The 20,184-nt window shown below is 46.3% G+C and overlaps 1 protein-coding gene across 1 annotated transcript in view; it reads left to right on the top strand.

Annotated features, from left to right (window-relative positions):
- Positions 1 to 20,184, top strand: part of AP1G1 (adaptor related protein complex 1 subunit gamma 1) — a 116,761-nt gene that overhangs the window by 52,612 nt on the left and 43,965 nt on the right. Inside the window, exons 3-8 of the mRNA XM_068260131.1 lie at positions 1,556 to 1,680; positions 1,822 to 1,963; positions 4,440 to 4,536; positions 4,623 to 4,699; positions 17,799 to 17,894; positions 18,501 to 18,581. Of these exons, the coding sequence (XP_068116232.1) occupies positions 1,556 to 1,680; positions 1,822 to 1,963; positions 4,440 to 4,536; positions 4,623 to 4,699; positions 17,799 to 17,894; positions 18,501 to 18,581 (618 nt within the window). The remainder of the gene's footprint in view (positions 1 to 1,555; positions 1,681 to 1,821; positions 1,964 to 4,439; positions 4,537 to 4,622; positions 4,700 to 17,798; positions 17,895 to 18,500; positions 18,582 to 20,184) is intronic.

Genomic DNA, 20,184 nt, shown 5'->3' on the forward strand with positions numbered 1-20,184 from the left:
TGCCCTGCAACTTCCTTTGTGTGACAGATGTACCAAATAAGAGCCAGGTAAACTGGTGAATGTTGTTTTATGGATAAGAAAACTGAGAGATTTTTAACTTTTGGATTGCCTGGTTAGCATGCTTATTACTTGTTTACCAGATAAAAATAAAGAATTGATTTTATGCCCGACAATTACACTGTAAAGAGTGATGGCAGGTGCACAGATCTGTGCAGTGCTAGGATTTGCCTTCTCTTTGATTAACTGATGTCAATTAAGTCAGTGCCTGGTCAGCCTAGACACTGGCTATTTCCTGCACCACAGACTGTGCTGTAGGCGACATTCTTCTCAGAGAGACTGTCAGTGGACCCTCCCCCCCCCCCCCCCCAATGCAGTCTTGATGGGACTTCGAGGTGAGAGACATATGGAGGCTGACATATTTATTTCTTTTTAAAACATTAGCAGCTTCAATAGTTATCTCGTTTGAGATAAGTGCTCTGTTCTTGGCCTCACTCGGCAGAAGTCCTTGTGCTGTAAATTCTTGGAATGCTTTGAGCTCTCTCTGCTAGTAGTCCTCTGTTATTGTCTCACACTGCCCTCTAGTGACAAGAGGCCATTAATTCACATTTCTTGGAACACAGCATTAGACACACTCAGTGACCGCACGAGTGTGTTTATATATCTGGTTCAAGACGACAAGACACAGAAAATTCTGAGGAGAACACTGTTCCTTTCCCTGTCCCGTTCCACCTGCCTACTTTTTTTATGCCACCCAGCTTGGAAAAAGTTCCGGGAAGAATACGGAGGAAGTGCCGAGATTTGAACTCTGGTCTCCTGTGTCAGAGGCAGTCAGTACACCATCCAGCCACCGAGCCAACTGGCCAAGTAGCTGTATTTCTGTAAATGTGGTTACTTATGCGGGTCATCGTATGCTACTTACTACCTGGTACTACATCCCATGAAGGCCCCGTGATATATGCTCCCCTTAATCACCTCTTCACACGACTGTAGGCAGAAGGTGGGAATTTGCTGGTCAGGGTTAGAAATGGTCCATGGCATGCTAATCCGATTTGATGTAGATTTTGATGCCAGTTCATGCAGTTTAAACACAGATTAGTGAAATGAAACTGCAGCAGCATTCTTCAAGCTGCATAGATTTCTATAAAAGAAACTTTAATATTGCATGAGCTGGGATTAGTTGCATCTTATTGACCACCCCTTGGGAAGGCATTGGCTCAGTCGCAGCCTATAGTTGTGTTGTCGGAAGCCCCACCCAGTCCAGGGGAATACCCGCCTCTCTTCTCACTACTAACTCCTTAGGTAGATTGAAATACTCAGTAAGGTGCTAATTATTGTGGATTGGTCCAGTTTCAAGCTGCACACAGCACACATTAAATTTGCATGTAGCCAGAATATATTACCATCTCATTGACTGTATTGTAGTTGACAGGAGATGACCTCACTATAGTTTACAACTTACAGTGTAGATTGGATTTGCAGTCAGGTCTCTGTATCTGGACATTCTAGGTGTTATTTGACGTATCGGCTTTGCTAAGTTCATTTTCCCCATTTGCAGTTGGAGTGCCTGAAACTTATCGCCTCTCAGAAATTCACAGACAAGAGGATCGGCTACCTGGGAGCGATGCTTCTGCTCGATGAGAGACAAGATGTCCACCTACTGATGACCAACTGCATCAAAAAGTAAGATTTCACTGCTGCAAACCTGTAACCACCACCTCCCTACAGAAACACAATGACCGCTGCTTCATCTGGGCAGTGGTCACTGCTTCATACGTCAACCTATGTAGTGTGTGACCTTTGCCTCCTGTCTCCCCCCTGCAGTGACCTTAATCACAGCACTCAGTATGTCCAGGGCCTGGCGCTGTGTACGCTGGGCTGCATGGGATCCGCAGAGATGTGCAGAGACCTGGCGGGAGAGGTGGAGAAACTCCTGAAAACATCAAATTCCTATCTGCGGAAGAAGGTAAGCGCTTGGCCTGGCCGCATCTCCTCATCAGACATTGAGGGACGTGATGACACTGGACACTAGGCCTGAACGGTTTTAAGAAAATATTAGATTGCACGATTTCTGTCAGAAACTGCGAATTTCCATTTAATTTACGATTTTCTTCAAATAAAGCTTTATCACTAATTTCACAATGTGCACAGTAACATTTGCAAACCTGCACTGACAGAAAATGATATTATCCTATCAATTTGCTTGAATTATTTAATTTTCTGTCATGTTTGTAAATGTTACTGCGCAGTGTTCTCCCCAGAAATTCTTTCCTGCCGGGTGGCATGAAAAATTAGCCGGGTGGGGCGTGATGAGAGAATGCAGGGCCGGTGCTTCTGTGCTCAAATCTGCTTACAGCATAGGAGGAGGTGAGCCGATGACAGCCGGGTGCTCATCAAAACTGGCCGGGTGGGACACCCAGCTAAAAGAGCCTGTGGAGAACACTGCTGCATTATGCAATTCACAGTGCCTCACTGTTTCAGAAGACAGCTATGCAGAATAGATTGCCACAAATTCACAGTGCCCCACTGCAGCAGACATCAGCTTTGTAGAATGCAGAATAGGTCACCTCAGTCAGTAACACCACAGCACAGTCATCAGCATTATTACGCTGACACGCTGGGCTAAGGAGGTGGAGGCAATACAAACATTGATTGACAGGAGTCAGGGCGGAGTCTTATGCCCGTGATACTACAATTGATTGACAGACGTGTGGGCGGAGTAGCCGCCCACCCAGCCAATGACGTGGACGTGCTGGGAGGAGTGAGCCACACGAGTGTGAGCCTGTGGGCGGAGTCTGCCTCCGCCCACCCAGTGACGTGGAGGTGCTGGGAAGAGTGAGCCGCCGCAAGAGTAAGAGCCTGCAGGCGGAGTCTGCTGCCCACTCAGCTGATAGGCTAGACTAGGGTAGTTAGGGGAGAGAGTGAGCCGCCTCCATGCTGCAAGTAGGACCCACTGAGCCGCCGCTGCACGGAGCGACGAGCTATGCACAGCGGGAAAGGGGACTGCTAGCCAATAAATTGTATCATCCTGATTCAAAACAACTTAGTGCCTGCAGAGGGAGATGAAATCCGCCGCTCTGACAATCACCGAATCGCAGTTTCCGTGATCGCGATTTGGATCCCTAAAGGGTTTATTGTTCAGGCCTACTGGACACTACTGTCCTGAACTGTAAGGGCCCGTTTCCATTAGGGCTGAATCTGCAGCGGTTTCCCGTCGGGTGAGGGAACACTGCCTATCCTCTCCAATGGTTTGCTGACTAAATTGTATTGCGGTGCGATTCTGGACAGCATGCTGCAGTCTCCCACAGCACACACCTGAATCCCTATAGGGGCACAGCTCAGTGATTCGGACGTGTGCTCGCATCACTACAAGTGCCGGTGTGTCTCCTGCAAGGTACATGCCGGCTCAGTGGAAACCGGCCCCAAGGGGAATGTGCCATATCTAAAGGATTACTTTATAATTGTTAGAATAGTAAATGGAAGAGGATTAAATTTCACTTCTGAACAGAGAGGTTGGCTCAGTGCTTTATAGAAAATGTGCCAGGAAAGTGCAAACGTGCTCATAGAAACCGGCTACATTTTAGCAGTTTAATCCTCCAGCACTTCCAAGAAATGCAGCTCTTATAGAAGGAAGTGCTTTTAAAATTCTACTGCAGAAGCTGTACATTTGTATCGTTTCAATATGAGAAGTTTTGTCTGTGAGTGAGTTGTAAGTGACCTTAAAGGTGGCCACACACCATTTTTTAAATATCTGTTCAATTCAAGGATAGCAATCAATTTTTCTGACTGATTGGTACATTGGTCAGATTTTTGAATTGTTACAAACACATATGTTCAATTTTTTCCCCAATCATAAGTAAAATAATTGAAAGCTCAGAAAAAAAAATGATTGGAACTGTACATCAAGTAACTGACAATCCATCACACACCATATAATTCTTGATGAAGTTGGACTGAAATTTCCAACCGTTCCAATCTTTAAAAATCAAAAAATTGGGAAATTCGATCGTATTTATTGATAACAAAGAAAAGCTCTCTCTTTTTTTGGGACAACCAATTGAAATGATCGAATTGGTGAAAAGTGTGATATTTTAATTGTGCAGTGTGTGGCCACCTTTAGTCTTTGATTTGCTAGTCCTGATCATGTGTTAAAGCTGGATGTGATCACAGCAAATCAGAGCTTTGCAAATCTATCAGCTGATCAAACAAATCACATGCTTTTCCATGAGTTCTCCTAGACAAGACAATCACTAGTTGTGTGGAGGGCTGGTACCCAGTATATTTTCTCCACCAGAGGTTGGACATTCCTCCCTGTGGATAAAGCAGAACTGCTCTGGGGAAGCACTCTGGCTTCATGGGGTGTCATTTTAGTGGTTACTGATGAATTGTAGCAGTTCCCATTCTTCACGTGTGTCTAATTCTATCACTGTGTCTTTATTCAGGCCGCACTGTGTGCTGTTCACGTCATCCGAAAGGTCCCCGAGCTGATGGAAATGTTTTTACCTGCTACAAAGAACCTGCTGAACGAGAAGAACCACGGTACCTGCAATACTGCTGTGTTCACTTGTATTGCGTCTTGTTTAGTATAGAGTGTTGTCTGACATTGTCGTCTCTCTCTCCCCCAGGAGTGCTGCACACCTCCGTGGTGCTCCTCACAGAGATGTGTGAGCGGAGTCCGGACATGCTGACACATTTTAGAAAGGTAGAAATCTCTATGCTGTCCCTCTAGCTCTGCCTGCAGCTTATGAGGCGGCCATACTGCTTGTTGCTTATTCCCGCACACTGCTACCCTGAGCATCACTCACTCCTGCCAAGTGACACTTCATTCTGTCCGCCTTGCATGTTTTCTTGCTTTCGTTAAAGGACAACTGAAGCAAAAGGGAGATGGAGGCTGTCATATTTATTACGTACAAAAATGAAGGGAAAAAGCACTGGCACCAAAAATGCAGCAGGGAGGATTTAAACCACAAATGGGCTTACCTGCAGTGTGCTCCACAAACAGTCAAATTTGCGGTCCAAAGAAAGAGAAGATGATGGGCATCATCTCTGAGGAAGCGGGGTCTATCTCTGCGAAACAGCTGTCAGACATCTTTGTTTTCCCCCCACTGCTGTAACCACTGTGTCTACCCACCACAATAAAGGGTTTTTATGCAGTAGATGCCCATCATCTTCTCTTTCTTTGGACCGTCATATTTATTACATTTTAAGCAATACCAGTTGCCTGGCTATCCTGCTGGTCCTCTGCCTCTAATACTTTCAGCCATAGACCCTGAACAAGCATGCAGCAGATCAGGTGTTTCTGACATTATTGTCAGATCTGACAAGATTAGCTGCATGCTTGTTTCTGGTGTGATTCAGACACTACTGCAGCCAAATAGATCAGCAGGCCTGCCAGGCAACTGGTATTGCTTAATAGGAAATTAAATATGGCCGCCTCCATATCCCTCTCACTTCAGGTGTCCTTTAAAGATTTCTCATGATTCAGGTGCTAATTGTTCCTTGAAAACCCTATCATTGGGGGATGGGTAGATCTCTCTTCTTCATTGCTGCCTTGTAATTGGCTGTCTCGTCCAATAGGCCAGTGATCTGTGAACTTTGCTCTCCAGCAGTTACGAAACTACAAGTCCCACAATACATTGCAGGAGTCTGACGCAGTCATGATTCATAAAGGCAAATGCATTTTAGGACTTGTAGTTCCGTAACAGCTGGAGGGCCAAGTTTGCAGATCACTGCAATAGGCAGTTGCAATGTACAGAATTGGAAAGGAGATCTTCCTTTGCTGAATCAAACTACCTTTTCTGAAGTATGCCTGGGCAGAACTTTAACCTGATGAGTGGAGGGTGAAGAGAGACCCCACTATACTGTGTTAGTAAATAAGCGCAGAGAGTGTTGTCACTTTCCCTCCATGCTGTTTGCTTGTGTAGAACTTTTTTTACGTGGAGGATCATGTGATCCAGGGGACCACACCCTACCCTATATGTCCATAAAAAGCATACCACGGAAGGAATCAGAGCTCAGCCTTCCAGGATACATGCAGAACATACAGACTCCATTCTCTGGCCAGCACAACGTTTTGGACAGATAGAGGTCCTTCATCAAGCTCTTACTTGCATATGCTCTACCATCCTGGAAGGTTAAGTGCCAGTACTTCATTGCCCACAAAAAGCACACAAGCTTGTATCACATGGGGGATCATGTGATCAGAGTGAAAGGGAATTGTATCATTTGTGCAGTGGAGCGTAGATGTTTCTGACCTACCCATTTAGTCATGCTGCATGAGCTCTAAACTATATGAGGTTCCCACCCACAAAGATGACTTACAAGGCTGTCACAATCAAATACAAAGCGGGCTGAAAATGAACACTGGGAACTCAATGTCTCGTAGCCAACTCCCTCCCTTATAAAGTTCCCTCATGTATAGTGGACCCCAACTCTATCTTATACAGTTCCCTGGTGTCTAGTGCCCCCCCCCCCTCTTACAGTTACCTGGTGTCTAGCGGCCCGCCACTCCCTCCCCTTTACAGTACCTTAGTATGTAGCAACCCCGCTCCATTCCCTTTACAGTTCCGTGGTGTCTAGTGCTTACCCCCTGCCACTCCTAGGGCACTAGGGGGCTTCTCCTCCAATATAGCTTCAGTGGTGGTCTAGAGAGGGCCAAACATAATGCAAAGTGGGAAAACCACCTGCGGGCCAAATTTGATGGCTCTGCCTGCCAGATTTGACCCGCAGAGCAGAGTTTGACATGCATGTTTACAAAATCCAGCAGTTGAGGATCATGGAACCCAAACGTAAAAGGAATTATCTAAGAGAATTGATACTTTTAAATATAAAAATGGACATGTATTTGTTTTGGTTCCTGGAGTTGACCTTTTACATTTTATTCCAATGATCTTCGTTATAAACTCATCTCCGTAAGCATTTACATGGAGGAAAATCTTGCTTTTGTTCTGCCTGGTAATCCTTCCATCAGGTTTTCAGTGTGATATGGGTTTGCTCACTGCTGTTGGCATGTTGGGAAGTGGTATTGTTGCTGTAGTTGGCGCTGCTTCCTGGTGATGGTCATGTGACCCCTGCTTGGCTTCCTGTGATGAATAACGTGGAAATATTCATTCTTGTGGAACAACTTTCTTGCACTTTTTATCCGTAACTTCTGTCATGCATCATTGCTTTATTTGCTATTTATGCTGCATCAGGACTAAAGTTTCCCAAACCTTCAGGGCTCGTTTCCACTATTGCGGTGCAGAATCGCCTGGATTCCACCGCTGATGAAATAGCATACGGATACGTTTTTTGCCGCGAATTCGCATGCGTGAGGGTATATGCGAATTTAACCATGTCACTGCCTGTTTGAAGTTACATTGGTACCTATGCGAATTTGCATGAAAATTCGCATACCATAGCCGCATGCGAATTTCCTATTAAATACATTAGCGGCGATTCGCATGCATTCCACTCGCAGGCGAATTCGTTGGCTCTTTTGTGTGTTTTTTTACCGCTGAAAAAAACGCACCTCAACAACGCTACAGTGGAAACAGGCCCATCCACTTGCATTACATGTGCGAATCCGCATGCGTTGGACGCATGCGGATTCGCGATAGTGGAAACGAGCCCTTAATGGCCTCAATTCACTAAGTTCATGCTGGAGATAATAAGGCAAGAGAAAACTTACCTCCACACTGAGAGTTCTCTTATCTCTTCATTCTTAAAGGGGTACTACAGCAAAAAACTGTAAAATTTAAAATATGTGCAAAAATCTACAAATAAGAAGTACGTCTCTTCCAGAGTAAAATGAGCTATAGATTACTTTTCTCCTCTAATGCTGTCACTTACAGTAGGCAGTAGAAATCTGACAGAAGTGACAGGTTTTGGACTAGTCCATCTCTTCATAGGGGATTCTCAGCAAGGCTTTTATTCTTTATAAAGATATTCCCTAAAAAGGATTTGAACAATGATGCTGGCCAGCTTCCCTGCTCCCTACACAGTGTTTTGGCAGTTGGACAAAGCAACTGCCATTCACTAAGTGCTTTTGAAAATAAATATATCCCTGAAAATCCCCTATAAAAGAGATGAACTAGTCCAAAACCTGTAACTTCTTTCAGATTTCTACTACCTACTGTAAGTGACAGCAACATAGGAGAAAAGTAATTTATGGCTCCTTTTACTCTGGAAAAAAACGTACTTCTTATTTGTATATCTTTGCACATATTTTAAATTTTACAGTTTTTCACTGTAGTGCCCCTTTAAGTTACCTCCTCTGTAGTTCTTTTCACACGCAGTTAATTAACAGCCTGTCTTTAAAGAAAACCTGAACTGAAAATTAAAAGTCAAAATAAGCATACACAAGTCATACTTACCTTCCATGTAGTCTACTTCTCAGTGTCTTTCTCCTTTCCTGCATCCTGTTTGTTCACTGTGATCAAGGGAATTTTCTGTCCTCCATTTTGAAAATGGCCATTACCCATAATAGCTTTCTGGTCAGTACACAGTTAAACTGTAACATCGCCCACTTGAGCCATAGGGAAACATGGACATTACCTGGTACATCAGTTTTCCTCTCAGCTATAACTGACAGCAACTGATATTTTACTGACAGCAACTGATATATTTCAGATCTGACAAAATATTGTCAGAACTGGAAGGGATTATTATCAGAAGAAAATGGTAAGCTTCTGAAAGGAACTGATGGCAAGGTAACTATGTAATGTTCATTTGAAGTTACCTCATGTGTTTATTTTAAATATTTTTACTCAGTACAGGTTCTCTTTAACTTTAGAATTCTGCAGTTATTTTAAGGATTGAAGAGTTAACTTAAAGACAGAAGAGTTAACTTTAGGTTTGCCTGAGGTAAAATGTTTTCTGAATACTACATGCCTCATCACCATGGTAATAACTATAGAAACGTTATTCAAGACAGGAGATAAGCTTAGTGAATTAAAGCCAATGTCCCTTGTTGCCGTGGCGAGAGGGGTATTTTAATCTCAGAATTGGTGTCCAGTGATAGAGAGATAATAGATGTGCTTCACTACTTTAATCGCAATTTAAAGGTGCAGGCATCACTTGCAGATACACACTGGTTCAGGTATCACTTGCAGACACACTATGGTTCAGGCATCGCTTGCAGACACACTATGGTTCAGGCATCGCTTGCAGACACACTATGGTTCAGGCATCGCTTGCAGACACACGATGGTTCAGGCATCGCTTGCAGACACACGATGGTTCAGGCATCACAGGCAGACACATGATGGTACAGGCATCGCTTGCAGACACACGATGGTTCAGGCATCGCTTGCAGACACACGATGGTTCAGGCATCGCTTGCAGACACAGGATGGTTCAGGCATCGCTTGCAGACACAGGATGGTTCAGGCATCGCTTGCAGACACAGGATGGTTCAGGCATCGCTTGCAGACACAGGATGGTTCAGGCATCGCTTGCAGACACAGGATGGTTCAGGCATCGCTTGCAGACACAGGATGGTTCAGGCATCGCTTGCAGACACAGGATGGTTCAGGCATCGCTTGCAGACACAGGATGGTTCAGGCATCGCTTGCAGACACAGGATGGTTCAGGCATCGCTTGCAGACACACGATGGTTCAGGCATCGCTTGCAGACACAGGATGGTTCAGGCATCGCTTGCAGACACAGGATGGTTCAGGCATCGCTTGCAGACACAGGATGGTTCAGGCATCGCTTGCAGACACAGGATGGTTCAGGCATCGCTTGCAGACACAGGATGGTTCAGGCATCGCTTGCAGACACAGGATGGTTCAGGCATCGCTTGCAGACACAGGATGGTTCAGGCATCGCTTGCAGACACAGGATGGTTCAGGCATCGCTTGCAGACACAGGATGGTTCAGGCATCGCTTGCAGACACAGGATGGTTCAGGCATCGCTTGCAGACACAGGATGGTTCAGGCATCGCTTGCAGACACAGGATGGTTCAGGCATCGCTTGCAGACACAGGATGGTTCAGGCATCGCTTGCAGACACAGGATGGTTCAGGCATCGCTTGCAGACACAGGATGGTTCAGGCATCGCTTGCAGACACAGGATGGTTCAGGCATCGCTTGCAGACACAGGATGGTTCAGGCATCGCTTGCAGACACAGGATGGTTCAGGCATCGCTTGCAGACACAGGATGGTTCAGGCATCGCTTGCAGACACAGGATGGTACAGGCATCGCTTGCAGACACACGATGGTTCAGGCATCGCTTGCAGACACACGATGGTTCAGGCATCGCTTGCAGACACACGATGGTTCAGGCATCGCTTGCAGACACACGATGGTTCAGGCATCGCTTGCAGACACACGAGGGCCCGTTTCCACTATCGCGAATCTGCATGCGTTTCCTGCATGCAGATTCGCACAGCCAATACAAGTGAATGGGCCTGTTTCCACTTGTCAGTTTTCCTGAGCGTTTTTCTGTGCAGGATTTTTCTGCACGGCAGAGCCCTCAGAATTCGCCTGCGTGTGGAATGCATGCGAATCGCCGCTAATGTATTTAATAGGGAAATCGCCTGCGGCTTTGGTATGCGAATTTTCATGCATCAATGGAAAAGCACACCGGCACTGCTATGGTTAAATTATCATACAGCGTCATCCATGCGAATTTTCATGCGAATTCGCACAAACATTCGCATACAACCGCATGCGAAATTCGCATCCGCATGCAAATTTTTACCGCAGCGATTCGCACCGCACAAGTGGAAACGGGCCCTGATGGTTCAGGCATCGCTTGCAGACACATGATGCTTCAGGCATCGCTTGCAGACACATGATGGTACAAGCATCACTTGCAGACACATGATGGTTCAGGCATCCCTTTCAGACACACGATGGTTCAGGCATCCCTTTCAGACACACGATGGTTCAGGCATCCCTTTCAGACACACGATGGTTCAGGCATCCCTTTCAGACACACGATGGTTCGGGCATCGCTTGCAGACACACGATGGTTCGGGCATCGCTTGCAGACACACTATGGTTCGGGCATCGCTTGCAGACACACTATGGTTCGGGCATCGCTTGCAGACACACTATGGTTCGGGCATCGCTTGCAGACACACTATGGTTCGGGCATCGCTTGCAGACACACTATGGTTCGGGCATCGCTTGCAGACACACTATGGTTCGGGCATCGCTTGCAGACACACTATGGTTCGGGCATCGCTTGCAGACACACTATGGTTCGGGCATCGCTTGCAGACACACTATGGTTCGGGCATCGCTTGCAGACACACTATGGTTCGGGCATCGCTTGCAGACACACTATGGTTCGGGCATCGCTTGCAGACACACTATGGTTCGGGCATCGCTTGCAGACACACTATGGTTCGGGCATCGCTTGCAGACACACTATGGTTCGGGCATCGCTTGCAGACACACTATGGTTCGGGCATCGCTTGCAGACACACTATGGTTCGGGCATCGCTTGCAGACACACTAAGGTTCGGGCATCGCTTGCAGACACACTAAGGTTCGGGCATCGCTTGCAGACACACTATGGTTCGGGCATCGCTTGCAGACACACTATGGTTCGGGCATCGCTTGCAGACACACTATGGTTCGGGCATCGCTTGCAGACACAATATGGTTCGGGCATCGCTTGCAGACACAATATGGTTCGGGCATCGCTTGCAGACACACTATGGTTCGGCCTCGCTTGCAGACACATGATGGTACAGGCATCACTTGCAGACACACGATGGTTCGGGCATCCCTTGCAGACACACGATGGTTCGGGCATCGCTTGCAGACACGCTAGGGTGCGGGCATCGCTTGCAGACACGCTAGGGTGCGGGCATCGCTTGCAGACACGCTAGGGTGCGGGCATCGCTTGCAGACACGCTAGGGTGCGGGCATCGCTTGCAGACACACTAGGGTGCGGGCATCGCTTGCAGACACCTTAAGGTGCAGGCATCTGTTATAGGCACCTTGCAGCAGTGGTATAATCTGTGCCCATCCTAGCACAGGTCCTGCTGACAACCCCACTCTACTTTCCATACAGCGGTGTGTTCCCACTGCATGTATGAAAACTAAAGTCATGGGTGATCACCAGTCCCATGCAGATTGGGCATCATGTTGGAGATGGGTGGGAAAAGCCATGTGCTTTGAGCTACATGTCCATCACTGCGCTTACACACAATCTTTGCTAATAACAGAATTAATAACAGAATTGTGAATGCTCCCAGGCAGAGGAAAAGCTTTGTTTGTATTGGATGTGGGGCAGCCATAGGTAGCTGTGTGTGAGGAGCACATCCAATGTTCTGCTGATCAGTCTTTCTAACACTTGCTTTCCTGTCTTTTACTCCCTGTCTGCTTGCCATCCTGCTGTGTATTAGAATGAGAAGGTAAGAAATGCTGGGATTTCTGTGTTTTCTGTGCCTTTTCTGTCTGTGCTGTAGCTGATTCTCTCCTGATAGGCTATTGGGGTTTTTATACTTTGATTGATTATCTATCCAAGCCTGGGAACTTGTGGTTAAGCCCAAAAGCCCTAGACTTTCAATTCATCCTGAAAGGAGGGAAATATGGAGCTGCCAATGCTCAGCTCCTATTGGGCAGCACCATGGTGTAGTAGTTAGCGCTCTCTCCCTGCAGCGCTGTGTCCCCGGTTAGAATCCCAGCCAGGTCAACATCTGCAAGGAGTTTGTATGTTCTCCCTGTGTCTGTGTGGGTTTCCTAGACTGATACATGAACTACACCATACATACAGAGACACATATGACTATGGTAGGGATTAGATTGTGAGCCCCTCTGAGGGACAGTTAGAGATAAGACTATATACTCTCTACAGCGCTGTGTAATACGTCAGCACCATATAAATAATAAACACTAGATTTCCGGCTGTCATGTGACCTCACTGCAGGTCTGCTGGACTGAGAGTAACATCTGAGTCTGTGGCTAAACGTATGAGAGGCAGAGAACCTGCAGTGCAGCCAGGAACTTGCCTTGTGTAAAAGGAAATGCAGTAAATGTCAGCCTCCATATCCCTCTCGCCTCAGGTTCCCTGTAAGACAGCATGATTTGACAGTTCAAGCTCATGAAGCAGTACCACTAACTGAAGCCAAGCTCTTTGCACTTACACATTAATGTTCCAGTTGTGCCTTCTCTGTAAATTGGTCCTTATTACTTTGTAGACCAAGTGACCAAGTGCTTACCCTTCTCGGCCCCTCCCTCTATACACTGTGTCGGAAGCTGAACTTCTTAGATTTAAAGGACATCTGAAGTGAGAAGAATTGGCTTCCTTCTTTCCTTTTAAACAATACTGTTTTGCCTGTCTATCTTGCTGATCCTCTGCCTCTAATACTTTAAAGTGTACCTTGGATGGGCTAAGCAGGGTAGCATAGTGGTTAGCGATCTCGCCTTGCAGCGCGGTGTCCCCGGTTCATATCCCAGCCAGGACACTATCTGCACAGAGTTTGTATGTTTTCCCTGCGTGTATGTGGATTTGTTCTGGGCACTCCGGTTTCCTCCCTCATCCCCAAAAAAATGCATATAAGTTAATTGGGCCCTGGAGGGGCTGCACATGCGCAGAAGAGCTGACTGGCGCGACTGAGCAAAATTACCGGGACCGATACCAGGCGAGCGGGGGCACTCGAGAGGATGGCGAGGGACGCATCGCTGCTCATGGGGCTGGAGGAAGCCCTGGGTAAGTATTAAATGTTTTAGTGTTCCCATCTCAGTTACACTTTAAAGTATTAGAGGCAGAGGATCAGCAGGACAGACAGGCAACCAGTATTGTGTAAAAGGAAATAAAAATGGCAGCCTCCATAGTCCTCTCTCTTCAGTTGTCCTTTTAAGTGTGAGCTAGAGATGAAACGGTAAGTATTAATAGCCTTAGAGTACTTATTGCATCTTCAGTGTGCACATTTCTATATTGATCTTTCCCTTTTCACTTTGTTCCTTTTTCTATTCTTGACCTCAGTATATTTAATTACCAAGGCTGCTTTACGTGGTTTCTCTCTTGGTATATTTGTGATTTCTATTTCTACTTTTTCATGCTTTATTCCAGTTAAGCCCAACTTGACTCTAGCTACAAGTTGGGCTTTACTGGAAGACGTATCCTAGTGGGGAAGTGTTACTTTCTGTGTCCCTATTGCAGAGATTTATGCGACACTAGTGGGAGTAACAGGAAGTGAGTGGAATTATTTTACTGTTGAAAAGATAAGCTGAAAATTTACATTTGTAAATAGTTTTATTGTGACACATTGAACCTCCCCACTTTATGCAGAGGGAAGGGGGGGGGGGGGGGGGGAGAGAGAGTCCTGAACTACTGGCATTCCTGTACCTTGCTTGTGCTTCAGTTGAGTAATAGTGACAAAACAAAAAATTGACTAATGTGCTAACTAGCCCCACCCAGGATACAGGAATTTGTGCTTAGATATCACAGCTTTTAGCAGCTATTGCCACGTAGCCACTATTTTTATTATTGCATTATTGCCTTGCTGTCGGTGCTTGAATCCATTCCCATGCCATAGACAGTAATGTGAATTATGGCTATAGGGGCACTCAGAAGGTAATTTGGGTGCCGGCAAAAGACGGAGCCCAAATTACATTAAAACCAGCAATGGCTGGCAGCCGAATTGCGTCTTTCCCTGCTATCCATGGTGGCCTGGAGGGGGAATAGTAATTAACGCTGCCAGACTTGTGCAGGAGCAGGGTGAGCCATTTATTGTCTTTACCCTGCGCAGTCTTTACATGTATCTGTCCTCCCTGCCATGCTTTTATGCTGACCTTTCACTGAACTTCCCTGGTAAAATTCCCTGTGTGTTGGCTTTATAAATACCATGATCATTGCATTGAGAAGTCCAGAGAGATCCCACAGAACGGCAGTGGGAAGTTCCTGTAAAAATCACTGAACTTCTAGAACTATGGGCCATGGTGTGTGTTACAGATCAGGCTATAACTATCATGTGCAGGGTGTGAGGGCTACTGTTATATATCCTTCCATTCCTGGAGATCACCCCAATACTTGGAGCTAATCTCTAGATTAGGTGTTCTGACTGCACTCTGTCATCAGCGCATGCTGCATATGACAGAGGCTATCTGTGCCCAGCACCCACCACCACTTCACCGCCTCTTAAAGTGAACCAGAGACGAAGCACCCTCATGTATTTTACTATATAGATCAGTGGGAACATTAGAGAAAACACCTACCCTGCTTTCTGTTTCATTCTGCACTGCACAACTTGTTTCTTATCAGACATGATAAAATCCCCGACTGAGCATTCGGTCTGGTTTTGCTATAATGACCCAGCTATAATGATTCCTGAGCAGAGCCAGCAGGGGGCAGGCTTGGACTTGAAAAGACATGAGAACACAGACTGAGCTATAAATATTCCTGAGCAAAGCCAGACTGAATGCTCAGTTGGGGATTTTATCAGGGCTGATAAAGAAGCAAGCTGTGCAGTGCAGAATGAAACAGAAAGCAAGGTAGGTGTTTTCTCATTCCCATTGATGTATATGGTAAAATACATGAGGGTGCTTTGTCTCTGGTTCCCTTTAAAGGGAAGGTTCAAGCAAAATAAAAAAGAGTTCCACTTACCTGGGGCTTCTACCAGCCCCATGCAGCCATCCTGTGCCCTCGTAGTCACTCACTGCTGCTCCAGTCCCCCGCTGGCAGCATGCCGACCTCGGAGGTCCGCGGGTCGCATTGCGTACATTTTTACGCATTCCCGCTAGTGCAGGAACATTAACACATACATTTTTTTTTTTACGCGTTACTGGTTCAATGCGTACATTTTACACGTTGTGACGTGCAGTGTTTACTTCCTGGAGTGGCCGCTCTGTGCGGTGATTGGCCGGCGGGACCACGTGATGCCGCATGCGTCCAAGAGTGCGCATCACGGACGCCAGAGTGAGCTGCACAACGCGGCTCACTCTGACGTTCACATCGAAGAGCACCAGGCCTTGCGTTAGGTGCACGTTATGCGACCTTAACGTAGCACCTAACACAACGTCTTGGTGTGCAAGTAGCCTTAAGCAACGGTATGCCACATTTTTCCTGCATGTATTGGATTGTGTTTTGCCTCACTCTGGAGTAAATACAACGTTTTGCAGTGCCTGTGTGTGTGTGTGTGTGTGTGTGTGTGTGTGTGTGTGTGTGTGTGTGTGTGTGTCAAACAGACGTTATTTCCCACAGTGCAGCAGGATTCACAGATGGCGAACTGTCAAGACATTGGTCATGACATCCCATTATAAAAGGGGTTTCACAGTATCAGCCAAATGGACCCCTCTATTCGAGAAATGGTAGAGATTTCACATGGGAAAGGGGGTATCTGCTACAAATTGGGATGACGTTCAATCCTTGGTTACAGCTCATCTTTTAAAGGACCACTGAAGTAAGAGGGCTATGGAGGCTATGGCTATAAGTATTAGAGGCAGAGGATCAGGAGGACTGCCAGGGAACTGGTATTGTTTTAAATAGGTCAGCCTCCATATCACTCTCACCTCAGATTCCTTTTAAGCCTTTATGGATGGAAGTCGAATATTCGTTGTCTTGTTCAATTTCTGGTTTTGATGGATTGTAATCTCTTGTCGGCTGTGGTCGAATTGTCTAAAAATGAGGTTCTGGGCAGTCATGGAGTTTATTCATTACATATATCAGCAGTGTTATTAAGATGCAAGGCTTTCCCTTTGATTTACCAGATTTACTCATTTTGACCGGATCTAACCGCAATCTATTAATCCTATGAAAGGTCAATCCATAAACTTCCGATAGATTTTGGACAATTTATAAATCAAAAGTAGGGTGGTTGGTACCAGTAATGGGATTGTTGCTCACAGCAGAAGCAGGGGGTGCAGTGCGACTGATTGCTTTTTAGGGCCCTTTTCCACTACCAGCGTTTTGTGATCTGATTCCGATCGCTATCTGATGACACTAGGTGTAGTGAAAACTGATGGAAACCATGGCGATAATTGTAATTGACAATTTTCTGCGTAATTCAGCTGCTATATTTTGTATAGGGGCACAGGAAAATCGCATAGCAATCTCATCTAATCTTTGCCAATTCATGAGGGGAGGGGGGGAAAGGAAATCGCAATTTCCCACCCATTATTTATTCAGATATTATTCAATTTCAGCCTTTTGAGATCACTCAATCTCAAAGCGTTTAAATATGATAGGAGCAGTGCAGTCACTCATGTGATGTACACATTCTGAGCCGCCTCACAGTGGTACTATAAGAGGAACAGGCCAGGATGTCAGACACTTGTCTTGTATGGTGGAGGAGATGAGTAACATGACCTTGGCTTTCACTGCTGATTTAAGGTACTTTTCAGCCAATTCATATAGTCTGTAAAATGCTGGGGGGGGGGTTTGAGAGAGATTCATATACACTGCTGACCATTCCCAAACTTTCCCTGACTCTATGGCTGCTGACATCCAGAAAGGAAGTGATGGAAGTGTCCACAGAACTGGAGCTTGGAATGGGACACTTGGTGACTGGTAGTGTTCATACATCTGGACTGTAGATGGCACTGTTCTACTTGTATTGCTGCATGGGATTATCTGGACTGTTGTGGGTCGTTGGGTCCTGTTAGGTTCTGATGACCATAGCAGGGAAATCTTAGAGAATTGTATTATACTTCTAACCTTTTTGGGGTTTCTGGAATGTATTTCCTGTTGGTTTGGGGGTTAAAAATTGTTAGAATCTCTCTTCAATGGAGACACAGACAGCAATAAAATCTGGTAGGCATTCTGAGGCACCCCTCCTTCTTACTCGTACACACACTTTTGTATGTATGGTCACTTAAATCTGCATGTGCACGATTCATCATGTGCCCTGTCTCTACAGCTTGTTCCCCAGCTGGTCCGTATCTTGAAAAATCTAATCATGTCGGGGTATTCTCCAGAGCACGACGTGTCCGGAATCAGCGACCCCTTCCTGCAGGTGAGTGAGGACAGGATTAGCGGGGCAGTGGGAAGCAGAATGACCCTTAAAGGACTTCCGAGGCCAAAATTAAGAAAATCACACTGTACCTTTTTATTAGCAGAATCCACGGAGGACGTCCTGCCCGTCCTCCGCTCCGTTCCGCCATCAATGCAGGTCTTTCCGTTCCCCTATGGCTTGGCCCGACCCCACCGAACGGGTCGCATCGATTCCACCTCTAAGATGGCCGCCGCCATGCTCCGCGGCTGCGCAGTACGCTTTGCACTTGGGGAGCATGCCGGGACCTAATACGCGGCGGGAGGCGGGCAATAGGCTGCACAGTCGCGCTAGCGGCAAAGCGTACTGCGCAGCCGCGGAGCATAATGGCGGCGGCCATCTTAGAGGTGGAATAGATGCGACCCTTTCGGTGGGGTCGGGCCAAGCCATAGGGGAACGGAAAGACCTGCATTGATGGCGGAACAGAGCGGAGGACGGGCAGGACGTCCTCCGTGGATTCTGCTAATAAAAAGGTACAGTGTGATTTTCTTAATTTTGGCCTCGGAAGTCCTTTAAACCTTGTAGATGGTCGGTGGACGGATCTGAGAAACTTGTGTTGCTTCTTCACAGGTGCGAATATTGCGGCTTCTCCGAATTCTAGGTAGAAACGATGATGACTCGAGTGAAGCCATGAATGATATATTGGCACAGGTGAGTAAAAGCGCTGATCGTACGCCTTATTTTTTTTTTTATTTAGAAAGCACCACCATATTCCACAGCGCTGTACAATAAGGTTACAGACAACACAATACAGGTAATGAGCAATAAGAGACACAATGCCATATCATACACTGGAGTAGTAGCCCCAATAATACAAGTTTACGTTAGTCTGTGGGTAGAGTTCACAATCAAGTATGATACACAAGGAGGAAGGGCTAACCCCCAGGCATGGGCAAACTCTGCCCTCCAGTTGTTACGGAACTACAAGTCCCACAATGCATTTGCCTTTGAGTCGTGACTGTGGCTGTCAGACTCCTGCAATGCATTGTGGGACTTGTAGTTCCTTAACAGCTCGAGGGCCAAGTTTGCCCATGCCTGGGCTAACCCAGCGCCCTACAATCTAAAGGGAGGTGGTGGTGACGTGTTAGGAGGGGCTATGCATCGAGAGGTTTTCGGCAGAGAGAATCGGGGCATTGGTGGGAAGAGATGAGTTTTGAGGGCTTATTTTAAGGTGCTGATGGAAGGGGCATGTCCGATGGGCAGTGGGAGAGAGTTTCACAGGATGGGGGCAGCTCTAGTGAAGTCCTGTAGTCGAGCATGGGAGTGTGAGATGGGTGGGGTGGTTAGGAGGAGGTCACTGGAGGAGCAAAGTGGGTGGCCAGGTTGTGTATCTGCTGACCAGTTCAGAGATGTAGGTTAGGCAGGACTTCTGTATAGATTTGTAGGCCAGACATAGGACCTTGAAGCGGATTCTGAACCAAATCCAGGGGCCACTGATGGGATTTGCATAGGGGAGTCGTGGAGATGGTGCGGTGAGAGGAGGAGATTAGTCTGGCTGCTGCGTTCATGATGGATTGTTGGGGGGGAGGGGGGGGGGGGTGGTTGATGTGGTTCTTAGGGAGGCCTGACTGGAGGGTATTGCAATAGTCCAGGCGGGAATTGAGGGCATGGACAGGGAGTTTGGCAGTTGATCATGCATTTGAACAGATAAGCACCATCCATAAAAATCAACATATAGGGAACTGAAAATAATACTATTCTAGCCTATGAAATGAACCAGAATGTGCAGAATGGTGCAAGACGAACTGCAACAATTGGAAAAAGCAACACCTCAAAAAATTTGCACCAGACTGTAATAGGCAAAACGCAATATATCCTTTATTGAACATCTCATGAAAAACACTTAAAAATCCATAATGTGGGCTTTTGGGGGCTCCTGTTTTGAGGGATCCTGGTTACTCTTTCCCTTTCCGTCACTCTTCATTATTGCTGTTCCCCTCTGGGATCTTTATTTCTCGTCCTCTGACACTTTGGTGGTATTTTTCCATATTTTGGTTTGGTGATTGAATCTTTTTCTGCCTCAGCACTTCACACCTCTATTTTGGTTTCATCACTCTTTTGCTGTGTCATTTTTCGATTGTGTATTACTATATAGAACATTGGAGGATTATATTTGCACTATATATTTATATTGAAGGTACAGAGTATGTGGCAAATATTACTGTGGTCGCACTATGCACTTTAGATCATTGGCACTTTTCCCTCTTAAAGGGACCCCTTCCAGATATGGTCAATTGATGTAATTTGTAATACA

Source organism: Hyperolius riggenbachi, chromosome 11 (assembly GCF_040937935.1).
Source record: "Hyperolius riggenbachi isolate aHypRig1 chromosome 11, aHypRig1.pri, whole genome shotgun sequence".
In the NCBI taxonomy this organism is placed as follows: Eukaryota; Metazoa; Chordata; class Amphibia; order Anura; family Hyperoliidae; genus Hyperolius; species Hyperolius riggenbachi.